The sequence below is a fragment of the Salvelinus fontinalis genome, chromosome 38 (assembly GCF_029448725.1).
Source record: "Salvelinus fontinalis isolate EN_2023a chromosome 38, ASM2944872v1, whole genome shotgun sequence".
NCBI classification, from domain to species: domain Eukaryota; kingdom Metazoa; phylum Chordata; class Actinopteri; order Salmoniformes; family Salmonidae; genus Salvelinus; species Salvelinus fontinalis.
Genome location: NC_074702.1, coordinates 21,382,559 through 21,403,841, shown reverse-complemented (window position 1 = coordinate 21,403,841; position 21,283 = coordinate 21,382,559). Strand labels below are relative to the sequence as shown.

General features: G+C 41.6%; 1 protein-coding gene across 1 annotated transcript; it reads left to right on the top strand.

Moving 5' to 3' along the window:
- Positions 1–1,608: 1,608 nt before the first annotated feature.
- Positions 1,609–20,620, top strand: LOC129837851 (cytosolic 5'-nucleotidase 3). The gene is made up of 9 exons (XM_055904324.1): positions 1,609–1,846; positions 18,509–18,607; positions 18,743–18,812; positions 18,920–18,966; positions 19,072–19,157; positions 19,233–19,322; positions 19,532–19,694; positions 19,866–20,066; positions 20,254–20,620. The coding sequence occupies exons 1-9, from the start codon at positions 1,709–1,711 to the stop codon at positions 20,353–20,355; spliced, it is 996 nt and encodes a 331-aa protein (XP_055760299.1). The 5' UTR covers positions 1,609–1,708; the 3' UTR covers positions 20,356–20,620.
- Positions 20,621–21,283: the final 663 nt, after the last annotated feature.

The window sequence follows — 21,283 nt, the reverse complement described above, 5'->3', positions numbered from 1 at the left end:
GCATTTAATTACAGGTATTTCAAAAACCATATCTATGACTAAGAAGAGAAGACGTTTTACAATCGGAGATACAATTGATCGATTGTAAAAACGTCTTTTTAGTCAAGGTAGGTTTCCATCCAATTTGTGACAGATTTTAATGCGAAACTTCTAAAAATCTGCATTAAATAGTATGCGCATTTCCCCACCAGAGATGTGTTTCCATGGAAAGTATTTATTGCGGATAAAAGCCTGTGCGTAATCACGTAGTGGACATAAAAATTACGTTTATTGTAAAATGTCCATGTACCGAATGAAAAATACAAGTTCACTGGGTTTCCATTTTCAATTCTATTGATGGTTTTGTCAGAAACTGTTGCGTTATATAGCAAATGTGCCCACTGGGTTTGGCACGTGCGCTTTAGCTAACTGCTTAACAGCTGCGTTTAGGCTACCTACATTATGAGATTATTATGTCACCAGAATAAGACCCTCAATATGTTTTGCAAAGGAGCATCAAACTCATCACGTGCACTCACCACCCTGTTAAATTCATAATTTATCTGTAGCCTAAAACGGCATGGTTTCCCGAGTCGTAGTGGGACCACACAACATATCATCGCGTGACTCCAAGTTTACTTCGATATGATCGTTAGTATATCAATATTTGCTCATAAAGAGATCTCCACCGCAATTTCTCACATAATTAATTAATTTTAATTTTATCAACGCAAATAGAGCCCACCATTTCGAACGAACAAGTTGTCTGTCGGCATTTATTCAATTGTACCGGCATATCCTATTTCCATCAGCCCGGTCGTTTTATTTTTCATGAGGCAGTTAATTCATCCACATGAAATGGTTGGATGGAAACCTGGTTATAGATATGGCTAGTATTTAAACAATTTTCAAATTGTGGGACCGAATTAACAAACATTTTGACTTCCCCTTGCCTCTATTCAAATCACGAGTTTGCTATCGTTATAGGGGGAATATTTTGCATACTACTCGCGTCCTCTATCCTCGCCTTCTCAAACCCAATTGGATGAGGAAAAACCAGAGGTCCTTCCAATGGGTTTGGAGAAGGAGACGAAGAGAGAGGAGACGATTGAGATTGTCCCGCTGTCTAGCACGCGCTTGCTAATGTGGTCAATTTGGCAGCAGATGGGAGAAATTTTCCTTGTAACTGATTAGTCCTTCTTGTGTAAAACGTACACCATTGGTTATGTAGGTAAATCTTTTTCTGCAGACATTATCTGAAATGCAGACTAAAATATTGCGAAATACAGGCAGACACCCCATCATATTATTGGGCTATAGTAATGACTAATGTAATTAATTGTAATGAGTAATGTATTCTTTTTACTTATGGGCAAGCATCCGTTTTGTTGGGGCTCGTTTCCATGAACGTGGTTCATACTAATTCGAAACCAATAATACTGAAACTGAAAATGTGTATCAATTTCTTAATTATAGCATTTTAGCCTATGCGTTATCAACACAATTACAACAAATATTTGGGTACATTTGGTGAAATACCCCTGGATGATTAAAACATGTTGGTATAAATACACATCATCCCCCCCGACTTTCACCCGAGTGGTAGCGGTAGGAGGGCACGTACGTACGTAGTCAGTTATAGTCTCAGCCGCAGCCGCCAATCGACTCGAGGGAGGGACCATGTTGACATAAGAAAGGAGTAGAATCGTTTGTTTGGAGCGGCACAACCATGGACAAGACTGCCGTGGTAAAAGTCGGTGCCGCGGCCAGTGCCAGTGTATGTGCCCTGTTTGGAGGTGTGGTTCTCGCCCAGTACATGTTCGCCAAGAAGAAGAGAGCGGGAAAGAAAACGAAGATCATCGAGATGGTGAGTGGACTCGCGCGTGCTGTTCATGCGTGCATTGCGCAGTCGCGGATGTTCCTAAAAATAGCAAGGGTGGTTTAGAGGTCATTTTTTGCTAGGTAGTTATCATGGTGTCACGAAAAGCTGTCAAATCGTGGCATGACAGTAATCCGACGCTGTTTGTTAGCTAGTCCTATTGTAATAATATTTTTGTTGAAAGAATGTAGGTACAGTGGTTTGTTTCCGAGTTATGCAAAGCCCCTTCTGCTCTAACCTCGAGCCCCTTCTCCAAAATGACAACTAAACAAGTTTTGAAGCTAAAAGTAGTCTGCCTATCAAACAATTTCAACTGGTATATCAAAATACGGACGTACAGGTCAGGTGTGAGCTTTACTTTTCACATTGCTTGTCCTCAAGCATCATTACTAGATAAATCTTGTGATTCTGTAAGGTCCATTCTCAATTTTAGGACATGTAGCCTACCAACTATTAGTCACTTCGAACCCGAGAGTGGAAGACTCCCCTCTCGTCTCTAACATGTAACGTTAGGCTCACTTTTTGCGAACAGTCCCATCACATGTCAGACTGTTGAATACATTTAATTTGAACGTACTTTACCTGTTCACAGATTTTTGTATAGAAGATAATCTAAGACAAAATATCCAGAGTAGTGTCATTAACCTGACTTTCAGTACGCTGGTCTGTATGTCGGTTTGTCTTTTCAATGCTGAAACAATTCGCACAGGACTTGCCCAATATGTCAACAATGGCCGAGTTTAATCTAAGCACAGATCAAACATTGTACCACGCAATTAGCTGGCAAATTCCACAAGCACTTTCAGCTAATTGCGAAGGAACGAGCTTTGATCGACACAAGTTCGGTTACATTCCGCTATTGTTTATATATTGTGCATCAAGTTAAATGCATCAGGAGATGAAAAATACAAGCAACAGAACCTACAGGCGCTGCAAAAAGTTGCGTAAACAACACTTTCCTGTGGTTAACCCTGTTTCCACTTCCTACCGCCAAAAGGACCAACACCAAGGACAACCACTAAAGTAATTTTTAAAAGATGCACTATGCAGAAATCGCTCAGCCATTTTCTGGTTAATAAAATTCTAATAGTTCGCCTAATTTCAGTTTGTGACAAAGCAAGTATAATGTAGACAATCAATGTACAATCTAAACGGCTGTGAAATATATTTTCCATAACCAAAAATATAGTTTTTGAAGCTGGTGTACAAACCTGAAAGGAAAAAGAAGCAAAAACTAAACTCAAGAACAGACTTGCTTTCAATGAGAATGACTGACACATTTATAACACACTTCTATGTGAATTTGATTGTGTTGCCCAGAAAGTTACATATTGCAGCTTTAAATATCATGGTCAACATTCTGGTTTATAGAGACTTGTCTTTTTACAGCGACTTCTTTCAGACTGATGTTTAGACAACCTACCATCAAAGGGTACATTGAGGATTTGTTAGCATTATGTGTCGCTGTTGGGCTTCAGCCTAGGTTCGATTTAGTGACTATCTGGATCAGATGACAAATGTATCTCAGTAAATGGCGTGGGCAGGAAAGTGAACCTGGGTCGCTGCCATGAAAGGCAAACACCCTATGCGTCTCGCCAATCAGATTGTAACGTGGCCATATAGCGACGATCGCTACACTGCCCCCCTTAAAACAGGAAGACACGTCCCCGTGCTTTGACTTCTCGTCCCCCTCACACATCCGGGCAGTGCGTTCCGATGGCCTCACGGCCGCCATACTACTTCTGATACCAATGTAGCGAACTGCGGGGCAGGGAAGCGAACCAGTGTTTCTGGAATGAAAGGCAGCACACCAATAGGGTTAACCCACTTAGTGTGAATTGTAACGTGGCTCATATAGCGAGAATTGCTACAGTATCTTTTTTGTTAATTTATTTTTAGACAGTACAACAATAGTTTGAATTATTACATAGTACAACAATCACTGTGCCAATTGTGTCTGTGAAATGTTGCAGAATCATTGTTTTATCTAGTGAAAGGCAGGCCTTACACTCTGTACCTCACGTTGTCTGATAATCACTAACCGGTGCACAAGACAATATAGCATTGTTTTATAGACGGCAGAGAGGGTGACCTCCATATACCTATATTAACAGGATTTTACCCATGTAAGCATGGCTAAATGGTTAGGAACTGTCAAGATCAAAACTATACCGAGTGTACCCATGTTCAGAATGTGAAAAATATCTACTGAATGTCACTAGAAAGACAGCCAAGGATAACTGGACCAGAATATGCATTATTCATAGCCACTGAGTATACAAAACATTAAGAACACCTGCTCTTTCCATGACATAGACTGACTAGGTGATGCTATGATTCCTTATTGATGTCATTTTATTATTAAATCCACTTCAGTGTTGATTTAAGGGGAGGAGACTGGTTAAAAAATGATTTTTAAGCCTTGAGACATGGATTGACCACAAGATTTAAGTTCCTTTTGAACGGGGTATGGTAGTAGGTGCCAGGTGCACCGGTTTGTGTCAAACTGCAATGCTGCGGGGATTTTCATGCTCAATAGTTTCCCGTGTGTATCAAGAATGGTCCACCACCCAAAGGACATCCAGCCAATTTGACCCAACTGTGGGAAGCATTGGAGTCAATATGGGCCAGCATCCATGTGGAACACTTTTTTTGACACCTTTATAGAGTCCATGCCCTGACGAATTGGGGTAAAAGGGGGTGCAACTCAATATTAGGATGTTGTTCCTAATGTTTAGTATACTTGGTGTATGTCAATATTCTAATCCTGAAGATACCTTTTGGTTTTCTGTTTCACAGAACCTAGATAGTAGGCCTAGAGGTGGGCATGATATTTAGTGTGTTGACCCATTCATTCACACTGAACTTCTTCCAGGAATGACCTGCTGTCTGCTCTATTCCCTGCTTTCTGACTGCAGTTCTATTTAGGCAACCTTTGCTCTCTGCTTTTTTTTAACAATGTCCCCAGAATGGGAAAGACATCTGCTTTTGATGATGGCTCAACTGTTGTAAGAACACACATCCACTCCAGTATCCAGTTGTAGCAGGCGTGCTCATGTTGCACTGATGTAGGTGATGTCCCAGCCCACAGTGGTGTCCTGTTGGTCAATGATAGGCATCTACTAAACTCAGCAAAAAAAAGAAACGGCCTCACACTGTCAATTGCGTTGATTTTCAGCAACCTTAACATGTGTAAATATTTGTATGAACATAACAAGATTCAACAACTGAGACATAAACTGAACAAGTTCCACAGACATGTGACTAACAGAAATTGAATAATGTGTCCCTGAACAAAGGGGAGGGTCAAATCAAAAGTAACAGTCAGTATTTGGTGTGGCCACCAGCTGCATTAAGTACTGCAGTGCATCTCCTCCTCATGGACTGCACCCGATTTGCCAGTTCTTGCTGTGGGATGTTACCCCACTCTTCCACCAAGGCTTCTGCAAGTTCCCAGACATGTCTGGGGGGAATGGCCCTAGCCCTCACCCTCCGATCCAACAGGTCCCAGATGTGCTCAATGGGATTGAGATCCGGGCTCTTCGCTGGCCATGGCAGAACACTGACATTCCTGTCTCGCAGGAAATCACGCACAGAATGAGCAGTGTGGCATTGACATGCAGGAGGGTCATGTCAGGATGAGCCTGCAGGAAGGAGGAGGATGTCTTCCCTGTAACGCACAGCGTTGAGATTGCCTGCAATGACAACAAGCTCAGTCCGATGATGCTGTGACACACCGCCCCAGACCATGACGGACCCTCCACCTCTTAATCGATCCCGCTCCAGAGTACAGGCCTCGGTGTAACGCTCATTCCTTTGACGATAAACGCAAATCCGACCATCACCCCTGGTGAGACAAAACCGCAACTTGTCAGTGAAGAGCACTTTTTTGCCAGTCCTGTCGGGTCCAGTGATGGTGGGTTTGTGCTAGAGGTCGACTGATTAATCGGAATGGCCGATTTAATTAGGGCCAATTTTTTGAAAATATATTTTTTAAAGTTTTCATAATCGGTAATCAGCATTTTTGGACACCGGTTGTGGCCTATTACATTGCACTGCACAAGGAGACTGCGTGGCAGGCTGACTACCTGTTACGTGAGTGCAGCAAGAAGCCAAGGTAAGTTGCTAGCATTAAACTTATAAAAAATAATCACACATGGTTGATATTACTAGTTTATCTAGCTTGTCCTGCGTTGCATATAATCGATGCGGTGCCTGTTAATTTATCATTGAATCACAGCCTACTTCGCCAAACGGGTGATTTAACAAGCGCATTCGCGAAAAAAGCACTGTCGTTGCACCAATGTACCTAACCATAAACATTAATGCCTTTCTTTACAATGAAATCAAAGTTTATTTGTCACGTGTGCTGTATACAACAGGTGTAGGCTTACTTACAGGCTCCAACCAATAGTGCAAAAAAGGTATTAGGTGAACAATAGGTAGGTAAAGAAATAAAACAACAGTAAAAAGACAGGCTATATACAGTAGCGAGGCTATAAAAGTAGCGAGGCTACATACAGACACCGGTTAGTCAGGCTGAGTGAGGTAGTATGTACATGTAGATATGGTTAAAGTGACTATGCATGTGTTGAACAGAGAGTAGCAGTAGTGTAAAAGAGGGGTTGGTGTGTGGACTCAATGCAGATAGCCCGGTTAGCCAATGTCCGGGAGCACTGGTTGGTCGGCCCAATTGAGGTAGTATGTATAGTTAGTGGCTATGCATATATGATAAACAGAGTAGCAGCAGCGTTAAAAAGAGGGGTTGGGGGGGGCACACAATGCAAATAGTCCGGGTCGCCATTTGATGACCTGTTCAGGAGTCTTATGGCTATTTTTAAACCTGCATATTTAGTTAATATTGCCTGCTAACATGAATTTAGGGAAATTGTGTCACTTCTCTTGCGTTTTGTGCAAGCAGAGTCAGGGTATATGCAGCAGTTTGGGCCGCCTGGCTCGTTGCGAACCGTAATTAATTTGCCGGAATTGTACATAATTATGACATAACAATGAAGATTGTGCAATGTTTAGACTTATGGATGCCAACCGTTAGATAAAATACGGAACGGTTCCGAAAGAATAAACGTTTTGTTTTCGAAATGATAGTTTCCGGATTTTACCATATTAATAACGTAAGGCTCGTATTTTTGTGTGTTATTATGTTTAAGTCTATGATTTGATTGAGCGGTGGTAGGCAGCAGCAGGCTCGTAAGCATGCATTCAAACAGCACTTTCATGCATTTGCTAGCAGCTCTTCGCTGTGCTTCAAGCATTGAGCTGTTTACGACTTCAAGCCTATCAACTCCCGAGATTAGGCTGGTGTAACCGATGTGAAATGGCTAGCTAGTTAGCGGGGTGCGCGCTAAAAGCGTTTCAATCGGTGACGTCACTCGCTCTGAGACCTTGAAGTAGTTGTTTCCGTTTCTCTGCAAGGGCCGCGGCTTTTGTGGAGCGATAGGTAACGATGCTTCGATGGTGGCTGTAGTCGATGTGTCCCTGGTTCGAGCCCAGGTAGGGGCGAGGAGAGGGACGGAAGCTATACTGTTACACTGGCAATACTAAAGTGCCTATAAGAAGATCCAATAGTCAAAGGTATATGAAATACAAGTGGTATAGAGAGAAATAGTCCTCTAATAACTACAACCTAAAACTTCTTACCTGGGAATATTAAACTCATGTTAAAAGGAACCACCAGCTTTCATGTGTTCTGAGCAAGGAACTTAAATGTTAGCTTTTTTACATGGCACATATTGCACTTTTACTTTCTTTTCCAACACTTTGTTTTTGCATTATTTAAACCAAATTGAACATGTTTCATTATTTGAGGCTAAATTGATTTGATTGATATATTAAGTTAAAAAAAGTGTTCATTCAGTATTGTTGTAATTGTCATTATTACAAATAAATAAATCGGCCGATTTAATCGGTATTGGCTTTTTTTGGTACTCCAATTATCGGTATCGGCGTTGAAAAATCATAATCGGTCGACCTCTAGTTTGTGCCCATAGGCAACGTTTTTGCCGGTGAGGACCTGCCTTACAACAGGCCTACAAGCCCTCGGTCCAGCCTCTCTCAGCCTATTGCGGACAGTCTGAGCACCGATGGAGGGATTGTGCGTTCCTGGTGTAACTCAGGCAGTTGTTGTTGCCATCCTGTACCTGTCCTGCAGGTGTGATGTTTGGATGTACCGATCCTGTGCAGGTGTTACACGGTCTGCCACTGCGAGGACGATCAGCTGTCCGTCCTGTCTCCCTGTAGCGCTGTCTCACAGTACGGACATTGCAATTTATTGCCCTGGCCACATCTGCAGTCCTCATTCCTCCTTGCAGCATGCCTAAGGCACTTTCACACAAATTAGCAGGGCATCTTTCTTTTGTTGTTTTTCAGAGTCAGTAGAAAGGCCTCTTTAGTGTCCTAAGTTTTCATAACTGTGACCTTAATTTCCTACCTTCTGTTAGTCTTAATGACCGTTCCACAGGTGCATGTTCATTAATTATGGTTCATTGAACAAGCATGGGAAACAGTGTTTAAACCCTTTACAATGAATATCTGTGAAGTTATTTGGATTTTCACGAATTATCTTTGAAAGACAGGGTCCTGAAAAAGGGACGTTTCTTTTTTTGCTGAGGCTACGTGGTTGGGTTTGGGATTGAAATGGTCTCATGTATTGAAACTCATTGGCCACTGGATGGCAGGCAAGAACAACATTTGTAATTCTTCATGCTTGCTCTCAAGCTAATAAACACATTCACTCCACTTTCTCCATGGAGATTGTTTGCCAGTCTTACTCAGAGCTGAACTGTTTTACTTCATATTAGACATCTTTTTCAGTTTGATCTGTGTAGCTATTTTAGAAAAAATATTGTTACTCCATGTTCTAGTATCATGGTGTGTTCAATTTTCAAGTTTAATTTGTCATGTGCCGAATACAGGTGTAGACCTTACAGTGAAATGCTTACTTGCATGCCCTTAACCAACAATGCAGTTAAGAAAATACCTAAAAAAATAAGAAATAAAAGTAACAAATAATTAAAGAGCAACAATAAAATAACAATATTGAAGCTATATACAGGGGGTACCGGTTAGTCAAGGTAATTGAGGTAATATGTAAATGTAGGTAGAGGTATTAAAGTGACTTTGCATAGATAAACGGAGTAGCAGCAGCGTGGGGGCAAATGCAAATAGTATTTATGATCTTACTACAACTCTTTCAGTATTACTTTGACTCCAGTATAGAACCAGTGTCTTTACATGATGGTTAGGCCTATACAGTGTGTGAGAGCTGTTTTGGTCTGTTTGTGTTGTGTATATGTCTGTCAAGGGTTATTTTTACTTGTTTTGTACACTAGAAGACTATATATGTTGGGGGGGGGGGTTAGCTAGCTAGCACAGTTGACCAGGAAGGGTTAGCACAGGTGAGAGGACAGCACATACAGTTGTTACCGTATCACAGATACAGCCTATAGAATGGATCTCTCTGTACCCTTTCTATAGGAATATGTGTATTGGAGCTATTTAAATGTGCAGTAAATGGGAACTTCACCCAAAAAGAGAAACATTTGGAAAGCTGATTTTTGTGGATGTGTTATGGACCGCTCTCTCCTGTGCCAGTGGCTTTTCATAGGGAATCGCCACTACAATGTGGTTAAGTCGCTCAACAAAGTCTAGGCTTAAATAGTCCAAGGAAGGGTGACTGACATAATAGAGGCATATATACAGGCATATATTGCTGGATTAGTGACCTTGTTTGGATGCAACAGAGTTACAACCTTCCTCCTTTGTCGAGAGGGAGTTTATCTATGACAGAGCGGACTGTACCTGTGCTTGTGGTGATATTGTTAGCTGAAAAGCTCTTACAGCAGGCTGTCCACTTTACTGTCTACTTATTCATATTTATATTTATGAGGTGTGGAGTATAGGGCCAAGGGGATCTGTCTGTCTGTTTCTCTTAGACTTTCTTTCAAGGTGTAAGACCTCTAATAGGACACTTTCTACTGCCCTTGTTCCCCATAGTAGGTCTTTTTATGTACATTTTGCTGCAGAAATGTTCAGTAGATTATCTTACATTGACTGATTCACTCAATATAACCTCTCTTCCCTATATCTGTGTAGGCATAATGCTGTCACAAATGCACAGGTAAATGGAGATGCCTCAAAGCACCTCTTCCACTCTGTTGTTGCCCAATGGCTGATGGTAGACTGAATGCAGACTACTACAAATTAACTCCAGCCCTGTGTCCTCTAACCTTTTACTTTAGTGAGCAAGGCTGGGGGTGAGGATGAGACATGCTCCGCTGTAGAAAGGAATGTTGAGCCAGCACTTTCACGGATGTTGAAAAAGTTAAACTGACAATGGGTTTTAAATGCTGCCCCCCCCCCCCCCCAAAAAAAATGTATTTGGGTGAGGCAGAATCGCCAATGGACTCCAGTTTTCCAAGGATTGTTGAAAATGTAGACCAAGGATTTTTTTTGTTTAGATTGGTTGGTACGTGTTTTTTTGTATATCCTTGTCGTTTTAAATGTTTTCTAAAGACTGCGTTAGTGTATCAGGTTTTAACCTACTGCCCCAAGGCTTGGGTGAGGCTGGGTTTCTCACCTACATATGATACCAGTGTTAGAAACCCAACAGTCACCATGGTAAAAAAAAATGCAGACCTGAATATGATTGGCCAGCCCTTATGTTGTATAGTTATTTGCACAATGTTGATTGGATAGGTGTGTGTAGTTTTTATTTTGGTGAGATGTGATTAGAACTCTGCCTGAGTTAGGCTTATTGAAAGGTGGTATGTGACCCTGCAGCTGAGGTAGGGTTTCATGTCCTAGCATGCTATGTGCTAGGCATAAGTAATGACTGTCCTAACTAGAGGTCGACCGATTATGATTTTAACGCCGATACTGATTATTGGAGGACCAAAAAAAAGCCGATACCGATTATTAATCGGTCTATTTATTTGTAATAATGACAATTACAACAATACTGAATGAACACTTATTTTAACTTAAAATAATACACCAATAAAATCCAATTTAGCCTCAAATAAATAATGAAACTTGGTTTCAATTTGGTTTAAATAATGCAAAAACAAAGTGTTGGAGAAGAAAGTAAAAGTGCAATATGTGCCATGTAAGAAAGCTAACGTTTAAGTTCCTTGCTCAGAAAATGAGAACATATAAAAGCTGGTGGTTCCTTTTAACATGAGTCTTCAATATTCCCAGGTAAGAAGTTTTAGGTTGTAGTTATTATAGGACTATTTCTCTCTCTACCATTTGTATTTCATTAACCTTTGACTATTGAATGTTCTTATAGGCACTTTAGTATTGCCAGTGTAACAGTATAGCTTCCATCCCTCTCCTCGCTCTTACCTGGGCTCGAACCAGGAACACAACGACAACAGCCACCCTCGAAGCAGCCTTACCCAGGCAGCGCAAGGGGAATAACTACTCCAAGTCTCAGAGCGAGTGACGTTTGAAACGCTATTAGCGCGCACCCCGCTAACTAGCTAGCCATTTCACATCGGTTACACCAGCCTAATCTCGGAGGTTGATAAGCTTGAAGCACAGCGAAGAGCTTCTGGCAAAACGCAGGAAAGTGCTGTTTGAATGAATGCTTACGAGCCTGCTGCTGCCTACCACCGCTCAGTCAGCCTGCTCTATCAAATCAGACTTAGTTATAACATAATAACACACAGAAATACAAGTCGTAGGTCATTAATATGGTCGAATCCGGAAACTATCATCTCGAAAACAAGACATTTATTCTTTCAGTGAAATACGGAACCGTTCCGTATTTTATCTAACGGGTGGCATCCATAAGTCTAAATATTCCTGTTGCATTGCACAACCTTCAATGTTATGTCATAATTACGTACAATTCTGGCAAATTAGGCGGGCCAAACTGTTGCATATACACTGACTCTGCGTGCAATGAACGCAAGAGAAGTGACACAATTTCACCTTGTTAATATTGCCTGCTAACCTGGATTTCTTTTAGCTAAATATGCAGGTTTAAAAATATATACTTCTGTGTATTGATTTTAAGAAAGGCATTGATGTTTATGGTTAGGTACACATTGGAACAATGATACGCACCGCATCGATTATATGCAACGCTAGATAAACTAGTAATATCATCAACCATGTGTAGTTAACTAGTGATTAGGATTGATTGATTGTTTTTTATAAGATAAGTTTAATGCTAGCTAGCAACTTACCTTGGCTTCTACTGCATTCGCGTAACAGGCAGGCTCCTCGTGGAGTGCAATGTAAGCAGGTGGTTAGAGCGTTGGACTAGTTAACTGTATGGTTGCAAGATTGAATCCCCCGAGCTGACAAGGTAAAAATCTGTCGTTCTGCCCCTGAACGAGGCAGTTAACCCACCGTTCCTAGGCCGTCATTGAAAATAAGAATGTGTTCTTAACTGACTTGCCTAGTTAAATAAAGGTGTAAAAAAAAAAAAAAAAAAAAAAACGGCCAAATCGGTGTCCAAAAATACCGATTTCCGATTGTTATGAAAACTTGAAGTCGACCTCTAGTCCTAACACTGACGAGCTCTTAGATATTGCCATGCTCACGTGCTATTCAGAACTGACATTTCCGACTTGCTAATTTGTTTTAGTTATACACATGCTTCGTTCAACAAATCGGCATGTTAGAAATGTCAGCATGTGAACGCGGCATATAACCTACAGAAAAAAACTCAGAAGGCTTCTCATTGGTGGAGAGCAGAGTGGATGAACCATGACCCTGGGTATTCCATAGCCATGCACACACAAACAATGTTTGGGGCAGGGTAGGGGTCTTGAAGTGTGTGCTCAGCGTTGGAGAAATGCACCTCAGTTTTTCATCCCTGGCCTGGCAATAATCCAGACAAGTGGGAGGGCTGTTTCTGTGGCATCGTGATTGTAATGGATTCCAGTTACAGTACCTCTTACGGCTGTGATCGGCTGAGATCGGCCGTTAACGGGATCGACTTGACAACAGCCAGTGAAAGTGCAGGGCGCCAAATTCAAACAACAGAAATCTCATAATTAAAATTCCCCAAACCTACAAGTATTTTACACCGTTTTAAAGATAAACTTGTTGTTAATCCCACCACCGTGTCCGATTTCAAAAAGGCTTTACGACGAAAGCACACCATCTGATTTATGTTAGGGCAGTACCTAGTCACAGAAAAACACAGCCATTTTTCCAGCCAAAGAGAGGAGTCACAAAAAGCAGAAATAGAGAAAATTAATCACTAACCTTGCTCTTTATCAGATGACACTCATAGGACTGCATGTTACACAATACATGTGTGTTTTGTTCATATTTATATCCAAAAATTTTAGTTTACATTGGCGAGTTATGTTCAGTAATGTTTTGCCTCAAACATCCGGTGATTTTGCAGAGAGCCACATCAATTTACAGAAATACTCATAATAAACATTGATAAAAGATACAAGTTTTATACATGGAACTTTAGATAAACCTCTCCCTAATGCAACCGCTGTCAGATTTTAAAAAACTTTACAGAAAAAGCACACCATGCAATAATCTGAGTACGGCGCTCAGACACAAAAACAAGCCATACAGGTACCCGCCATGTTGTGGAGTCAACAGAAGTCAGAAATAGTATTATAAATATTCACTTACCTTTGACAATAAAGGTTTGTTTTGTGCGATAAAGTCCATTTATGTCCAAATACCTCATTTTTGTTCGCGCGTTTAGTTCACAAATCCAAATTCACAAGGTGCAGGCACACTTAGTCCAGGCGAAAAGTCAAAAAATTCCATTACAGTTTGTAGAAACATGTCAAACAATGTAAAGAATCAATCTTTAGGATGTTTTTAACATAAGTCTTCAATGTTTCAACCGGAGAATTCCTTTGTCTTTAGAAAGGAGAAGGAACGCAGCTACCTCTCACGGCGGCGCGCCTGAGTGAGCTCATGGCACTCTGCCAGACACCTGGTTGAAACCGCTCTCATTCCCTCATCCTTCACAGTAGAAGCCTGAAACAAGGTTCTAAAGACTGTTGACATCTAGTGGAAGCCGTAGGAAGTGCAATATGACTCCATAGACACTGTATATTCGATAGGCAATGACTTGAAAAACTACAAACCTCAGATTTCCCACTTCCTGGTTGGATTTTTTCTCAGGTTTTTGCCTGCCATATGAGTTCTGTTAGACTCAGACATCATTCAAACAGTTTTAGAAACTTCAGAGTGTTTTCTAACCAAATCTACTAATAAAATGCATATCTTAGCTTTCTGGGCCTGAGTAGCAGGCTGTTTACTCTGGGCACCTTATTCATCCAAGCTACTCAACTGCCCCCAGCCATAAGAAGTTAAAAGCTGAGGGGTCAGAGGTCTAAGGTAAACTACTGCCATGGTGCTATTCCATGTTACACCTCATCTACTTGTGTGTGTTTTTAAGACATGTTAAATTAATATTTGTCATGTGTTTATGACACATTGAAGCTGTGTGTGTTGTTAATTTGCGTGTCAGTGCGCTTGCCATGCCTCTTACAAAGGGGAGGGAATATCTGATCCAATCTATTTTAGGTGACGCCCCCTCTTGCGTTGCCTATATAAGTCCTCTGCTGACAGAACTTTTTCTTCACTCCCTTCACTTGTTTTGTGCAAGACCGGAGGAACAGGTAAGTGTGTGTGCTGTTGGTCAGAGCCCTGCTCTTAGCACCAGCTACAAATTGCTCTGGAGGGTCAGAAAAGGACTAGGCTTCAAATTATGTTTTATTTAACGTTCATGTGTTGGAGAAAGGATGTACTGAATGCATGGAAGAAGATGGGAATTCATGGATAAATATGTAGTCTATACTGTAAAATATTAGAGGGTGTGTTAATAATTGATTGTTGTAAATCGGTATGACTGGTATTTGGCGCTATGAGTGTGTGGATTCTGCTCTCCCTTCCCGCTAACTAAGTTTTTATATCTAATATTCAAGAATGAGTTACATAGGTGTGGTCTCAGTGTTTTTAAGACTGAAGAATGTTCTCAATGTAGCCTATGTATCTGGAACGGTGTATTTATTAGAAGACTGAGACACATGACATTGCGTAAACAACTCAAATGTACCGGAAGGAGAGGGTGTTCAGTTCCAGGGATGTAAGGGTAGACTTAAAGGAGCCCTGAGCCTCAGTCTATTACATTAACTGGAGTGAGAGGGTTGTAAGAAGGAGGGTGAAGGGGTTCCCAACTTCAACCCACATCCCAGTCATAACATTGGACACGTCCACTGATACCACTGAACAGTCTTGGTATGCTGTTACCTACCACTTTGATGGTAGAAGTTTGTTCATGGGGTGTGGGCTATTTCCATAGTCAAACACACTCTGGTGAAGGAATACCCAGGTATTTAGTTTGCACTAGAGGTTGACCGATTATGATTTATTCAATACCGATTTATTGGAGGACCAAAAAAAGCCGATGGCGAAATAGGCTGTGATTCGATGATAAATTAACAAGCACCGCATTGATTATATGCAACGCAGGACAAGCTAGTTAACCTAGTAATATCATCAACCAACTAGCGATTGTGAAGATTGTTTTTTTTTAATAAGATACGTTTAATGCTAGCTAGCAACTTACCTTGGCTCCTTGCTGCACTTGCGTAACAGGTGGTCAGCCTGCTACGCAGTTTCCTCGTGGATTGCAATGTAATCGGCGTCCAAAAATGCTGATTACCGATTTGTTATGAACTTGAAATCGGCCATGCCGATTAATCGGTCGACCTCTAGTTTACACCCCCTATCTTCCCCAGCTACACCCCCATCAGTCAAGGTTGGCCTTTATTAGCTACCTTAAAAATACACTAAAATTGTATTTGTCACAAACACATGGTTAGCAGATGTTAATGCGAGTGTAGCGAAATGCTTGTGCTTCTAGTTCCGACAATGCAGTAATAACCAACGAGTAATCTAACCTAACAATCTCACAACAACTACCTTATACACACAAGTGTAAAGGAATGAAGAATATGTACATAAAGATATATGAATGAGTGATGGTACAGAACGGCATAGGCAAGATGCAGTAGATGGTATCGAGTACAGTATATACATATGCGATTAGTAATGTAGGGTATGTAAACATTATATGAAGTGGCTAGTGATAAAAAAAATCATACATTTTTACATTGTTAAAGTGGCTGGAGTTGAGTCAGTATGTTGGCAGCAGCCACTCAATGTTAGTGATGGCTGTTTAACAGTCTGATGGCCTTGAGAGAGAAGCTGTTTTTCAGTCTCTCGGTCCCAGCTTTGATGCACCTGTACTAGAGGTCGACCGATTATGATTTTTCGATACCGATTATTGGAGGCCAAAAAAAGCCGATGCCGAATTTTTTTAATTACTATACATATATATCATACACACACACACACACACACACCATTTTTGTAATAATGACAATTGCAACAATACTGAATGAACAATGAACACTTATTTTAACTTAATATAATACATAAATACACACACACACACACACACAGCTCTGAAGTGACAATGATACTGAAGAGTCTGCTTAGGAGACAAATACTCTCAACTGTTTGAATAAAAAGAGTGATGAATGTTGAACACAAAAACCTTAATTTCTATATGCAGGAAATCCTATTTTAATAATGGGCATGGTAAGAATTGACAACCAAAGTGTGAGTCTAATTCCCATGACACCTAGCAAAATCTGAAAAGCGGTTCCTTCATTTATTGCATAGGATATTTTTAGATTCACTTAAAATAAGGTCTGTTGTGTGTGTAGGCTTACACCGCCAATTTTATAACTGTGTAGATATCCATAGGACAAGGTAACTCTGATCAATATTAGCTAAATATAAGCGAAGATACATTTTTTTGTAGAGTGGATTTTTGAAAATATGTTGACAAACGTTACCTTATCCTAGTGAGATTTACAAAACGTCGAGGCGGTTTAAGCCTGCACGAAACAGACCTTATTTGAAGTAGATCAAGACATTCTCTATGGAAGACCTGAACGGTAAAATAGCGACGGAACCCCTTTCAAATTCAGCCGCAAGTTATTACAGGAATTATAACGCGTCGACTATTTCTCTCTAAACCATATACCTTTGACTAATCCGGAAACTATCACCTCGAAAACAAAATGTTTATTCCGTTCCGTATTTTATCTAACGGGTGGCATCCATGAGTCTAAATATTCCTGTTACATTGCACAACATTCAATGTTATGTCATAATTAGTTCGCAAAGAGCCAGACTGTTGCATATACCCTGACTCTGCGTGCAATGAACACAAGAGAAATGACACAATTTCACCTGGTTAATATTGCCTGCTAACCTGGATGGTTTTTTGCTAAATATGCAAGTTTAAAAATATATACTTGTGTATTGATTTTAAGAAAGGCATTGATGTTTATGGTTAAGTACACATTGGCGCGATGACAGTCACTGATTGTTTTTTATAAGATAAGTTTAATGCTAGCTAGCTACTTACCTTAGCTTACTGCATTTGCGTAACAGGCAGGCTCCTCGTGGAGTGCAATGTAATCAGGTGTTAGAGCATTGGACTAGTTAACTGCAAGGTTGCAAGATTGGATCCCCCGAGCTGACAAGGTTAAAAATCTGTCGTTCTGCCTCATTCCTAGGCCGTCATTGAAAATAAGAATGTGTTCTTAACTGACTTGCCTAGTTAAATAAAGGTGTAAATATTATTAGTTATTTTTTTTAAATGAGCAAATCGGCGCCCAAAAATACCGATTTCCGATTGTTATGAAAACTTGAAATCGGCCCTAATTAATCGGCCATTCCGATTAATCGGCCGACCTCTAACCTGTACTAACCTCGCCTTCTGGATGATAGCGGGGTGAACAGGCAGTGGCTCGGGTGGTTGTTGTCCTTGATAATCTTTATGGCCTTCCTGTGACATCGGGTGGTGTAGGTGTCCTGGAGGGCAGGTAGTTTGCCCCCGGTGATGCGTTGTGCAGACCTCACTACCAAGGGGAGAAAAGTGTGTGTGTGCTCGCACCAGCTGGAGGTTGTATTCATGGTTTGTTGCATTCCTGCCCTGACATGTCCACAGGGCTTCAACTGAGCTATAGATCGGTCTCTCTCTCTCTCTCTCTCTCTCTCTCTCTCTCTCATTTCTTCACCTGAACCTAGTTCATTGCCTGATCGTTAGACCACCAAGTCAAGTAGCTAAGATTCAATAGAACATATTGGTGTCTGCAGCCCTGTAAGTTGTTTGTGGTTCAGGTCTCCTCCCTCCTGGCCTGGGGCTTGTTTGGATGGTGATCAGTTATGTACTGAAGAAGGAGCCGTAACATCAGCTGTTCCACTGCTCCGGCCCTGGGGAGATGGGGGCTGGGGCACGAGGGGAGAGGGGTGTTGTGATATCCAGTTAGTCTACCCCTGGCTCCTCTTACCTTGGTCCAAAAAATGTCGTCATCTTTTAAATTGGACCCGCGCCCCACCAAATACTAACCATAGGCCCAACTCAAGTTAACTTCAACACTTAATTTTTGTATTATTGAGTCCTCTTCCCCTCCCTCCGGAGGGGTATTCTTTTCAATGATTGAGTTGAAGTGATATCGATTCAGTGATCGGTGTTACATGCTACTTGTAGAAGTATATTAGAAGCATACTTAACGATCTCTTTCGGTGTTTTTCGCCCTCTCCATCTCTCAGATGCCAGAGTTTGAGAAGAACACGGTCCACATGAGGGATCCAGAGCGGGTGGAGCAGATCATCTGTGGCATGATCAAGGGTGGCGCCTCCAAACTACAGGTACAGTAGGAGGGGAAGGGTGTGCAAAAAGAAATGGACCGTTCGTATTGGCTGAACAGTGACACCCTGTGGTGACAGTATGATGACCGGAGTTATCACTGACTGCCCTCCATGGCTCTCCTGGTTTGTTTTCAGGTCATCACTGACTTTGACATGACGTTAAGCCGGTTCGCAGTCAACGGCAAACGCTGCCCCACGTGTCATAGTAAGTACAACACAAAACCAGCTCAACATTCACTTGCATTCTAAATAAGTTACCTGCCTGTGACTGTCTCCAGCCTGTCCGTCTGACCAAAGTCCTCCTCTCCACAGATATCATTGACAACTGCAAGCTTGTCACCGAAGATTGTAGGAAGAAGGTTTGTTTGATGTTACTATGGTTTAATAGTATTTGTAGGTGTCACAAAAGCATAAATGTACTAGCATATGTGTTAACGCTAATTGATTTTCCGTCTGTCTTTTAGTTACTTGAGCTTAAGAACACATATTACCCCATAGAGATTGACCCCCATCTAACGATGGAGGAGAAGTATCCATTTATGGTAGAATGGTGAGTAGACGCACGCGCACACACACGCGCACGCACAATTGCTCTCGCTAAGGCGCACTCTCTGTGTGTTGACAGGTATTTTAAGTCCCACACATTACTGGTGGAGCAGAGGCTACAGAAGGACAAACTCTCAGAGGTGGTGAGAGACTCGGACGCCTGCCTGAGGTAAATTTTGAAATAATTTAAACTACAGAAAGCAGCTCGGGACACAAGTTGAACCAGAGTGGCCGTTATTGCCGCTTCATGAACACAAGCTCTACGAAATATTGTTTATCATTTATTTCTGCCTGTGAATATTTGTTGTTCATATAAGCTGTATGTCAGTCCCACAGAGGGCTATGAGAGGTTTTAATGCTTACATGTCTTTCCCACAGGGAGGGCTATGAGCCGTTCTTTGACCGGCTCCATCAGCACAAAGTGCCCGTGTTCATCTTCTCAGCGGGTCTGGGAGACGTCCTGGAGGAGATCATCCACCAGGCGGGGGTCTACCACCCCAACGTCAAGGTGGTGTCCAACTTCATGGACTTTGACGAAAATGTAAGTCCCCCCCTGTCCCTCGAGGAGAGCTTGGTACATGCTGAGGATAGGCCTGAGTTTCTGAGTGTTGATAAAGCTGATAATAAAGCTATGGTTCTACCTGGGTGTATGCATTGCATTCACATCAGTTGGCTCCGTTCCATTTAAACTCCAGTATTTTTCTTCTCTCAGGGCGAGCTGAGGGGCTTCAAGGGAGAGCTGATCCATGTGTTCAACAAGCACGACGGCGCCCTGCGCAACACGGAGTACTTCAAACAGGTGAAGGACAATTGCAACATCGTGCTGCTGGGAGACTCGTTAGGCGACCTCAACATGGCTGACGGCGTGCCCAATGTGGAGAACATCCTCAAGATCGGCTTCGTCAACGACAAGGTGCCCGCAACCCACCCTTATGACCCCCCCCCAAATCGCCAGTCAGCACTTCTATCTGCTCTCATCGCCAGCTAAATTGCTGGACATTAATAGTCTGAAGATGTGACTATAGTGACTGATATGAAAGTATGAGGTTATGTGCTGTGTCTGTGCCAATCTGCATAGTAATTATACTCTTTCCTGGCAGGTGGAGGATCGTTTGGAGAAATATCTGGACTCTTATGACATCGTCCTGGTAAAGGACGAGACTTTAGATGTGCCCAATTCCATCCTTCAGAAGATTATATAACTCACCCCCCCCCCCCCCCCCCCCCTTCATACTGAAACATTTCCCCAAACCCATGGAAAATGAACCAACCTCTGGACCCCCAGACGGACGTTACTGGCCCCCCGTCACTGACTCACAGCCTCTCGACATACACTAGCTCCATGGGCACCACTCTTTGGATCCCACCTCTGCTACCAACCATAGAGTCATGGTTGGGTACTGGATGTTCCCTTCACCTCTTTATGAAGACATTTATTCTCCTCTCAATTAACTATTTTAAAGTACACAGCCTCAGTCTTTGTGTGTAACCTTGTCAACGTCCTCCACCCCATAACTAAAAAGTAATAGCAACCCCAAAAAAAGCAAGCTAAATCTTTTATATTTTTCACGTTATTGTTATTCATAATATTTTTTATATTGTAATGCTTGTATCAGTTTGCAAATCATAGACCGAGCATCCACACAAGAACACAGCAACATCTTTTGAAACTGTCCTAGCATCCACACTAAATCACCTCCTTGCATTGTGCAACAGTTTGGCTACAGGAATCAATGTAGGTCTGAAAAAAATAACTTGAACCTGTCTGAGTGAACCATACTCAGACATTGGTATGAGTATTATCAGTGGTTTTATGGATGTAGTAATGGATTCTGTCTTGCACAAGAAAAGCCATGTATACACCTCTTATCAGTTTTCACATGGGGACTTTGCTACCATAGCTACACTGCAAAGTAGCACATTATTTTACAAGAATACTAACACTGCACATTTAATGTGCCAAGTAAATAGACTGCATGGTTGTTATAGATACCCTATGGTGCTTATATCAAGAAATGAAACAATTGTCAATGAGTTGAGATAATAGTAGTAACTATGGTGCTAAAGTTTTTTATAAGTTAGTTATGGGTTACTACTGTTAGTGTAACTGACTTTATGAACAATATAGTG

What these genes read in the sequence shown, in the direction of transcription:
- LOC129837851 (XM_055904324.1), top strand. Translation starts at nt 1,709, where the DNA reads ATGGACAAGACTGCCGTGGTAAAAGTCGGTGCCGCGGCCAGTGCCAGT. An exon ending in AAACGAAGATCATCGAGATG is followed by an intron (nt 1,847 to 18,508) that starts GTGAGTGGACTC and finishes TCCATCTCTCAG; the next exon opens with ATGCCAGAGTTTGAGAAGAA. An exon ending in GTGGCGCCTCCAAACTACAG is followed by an intron (nt 18,608 to 18,742) that starts GTACAGTAGGAG and finishes GTTTGTTTTCAG; the next exon opens with GTCATCACTGACTTTGACAT.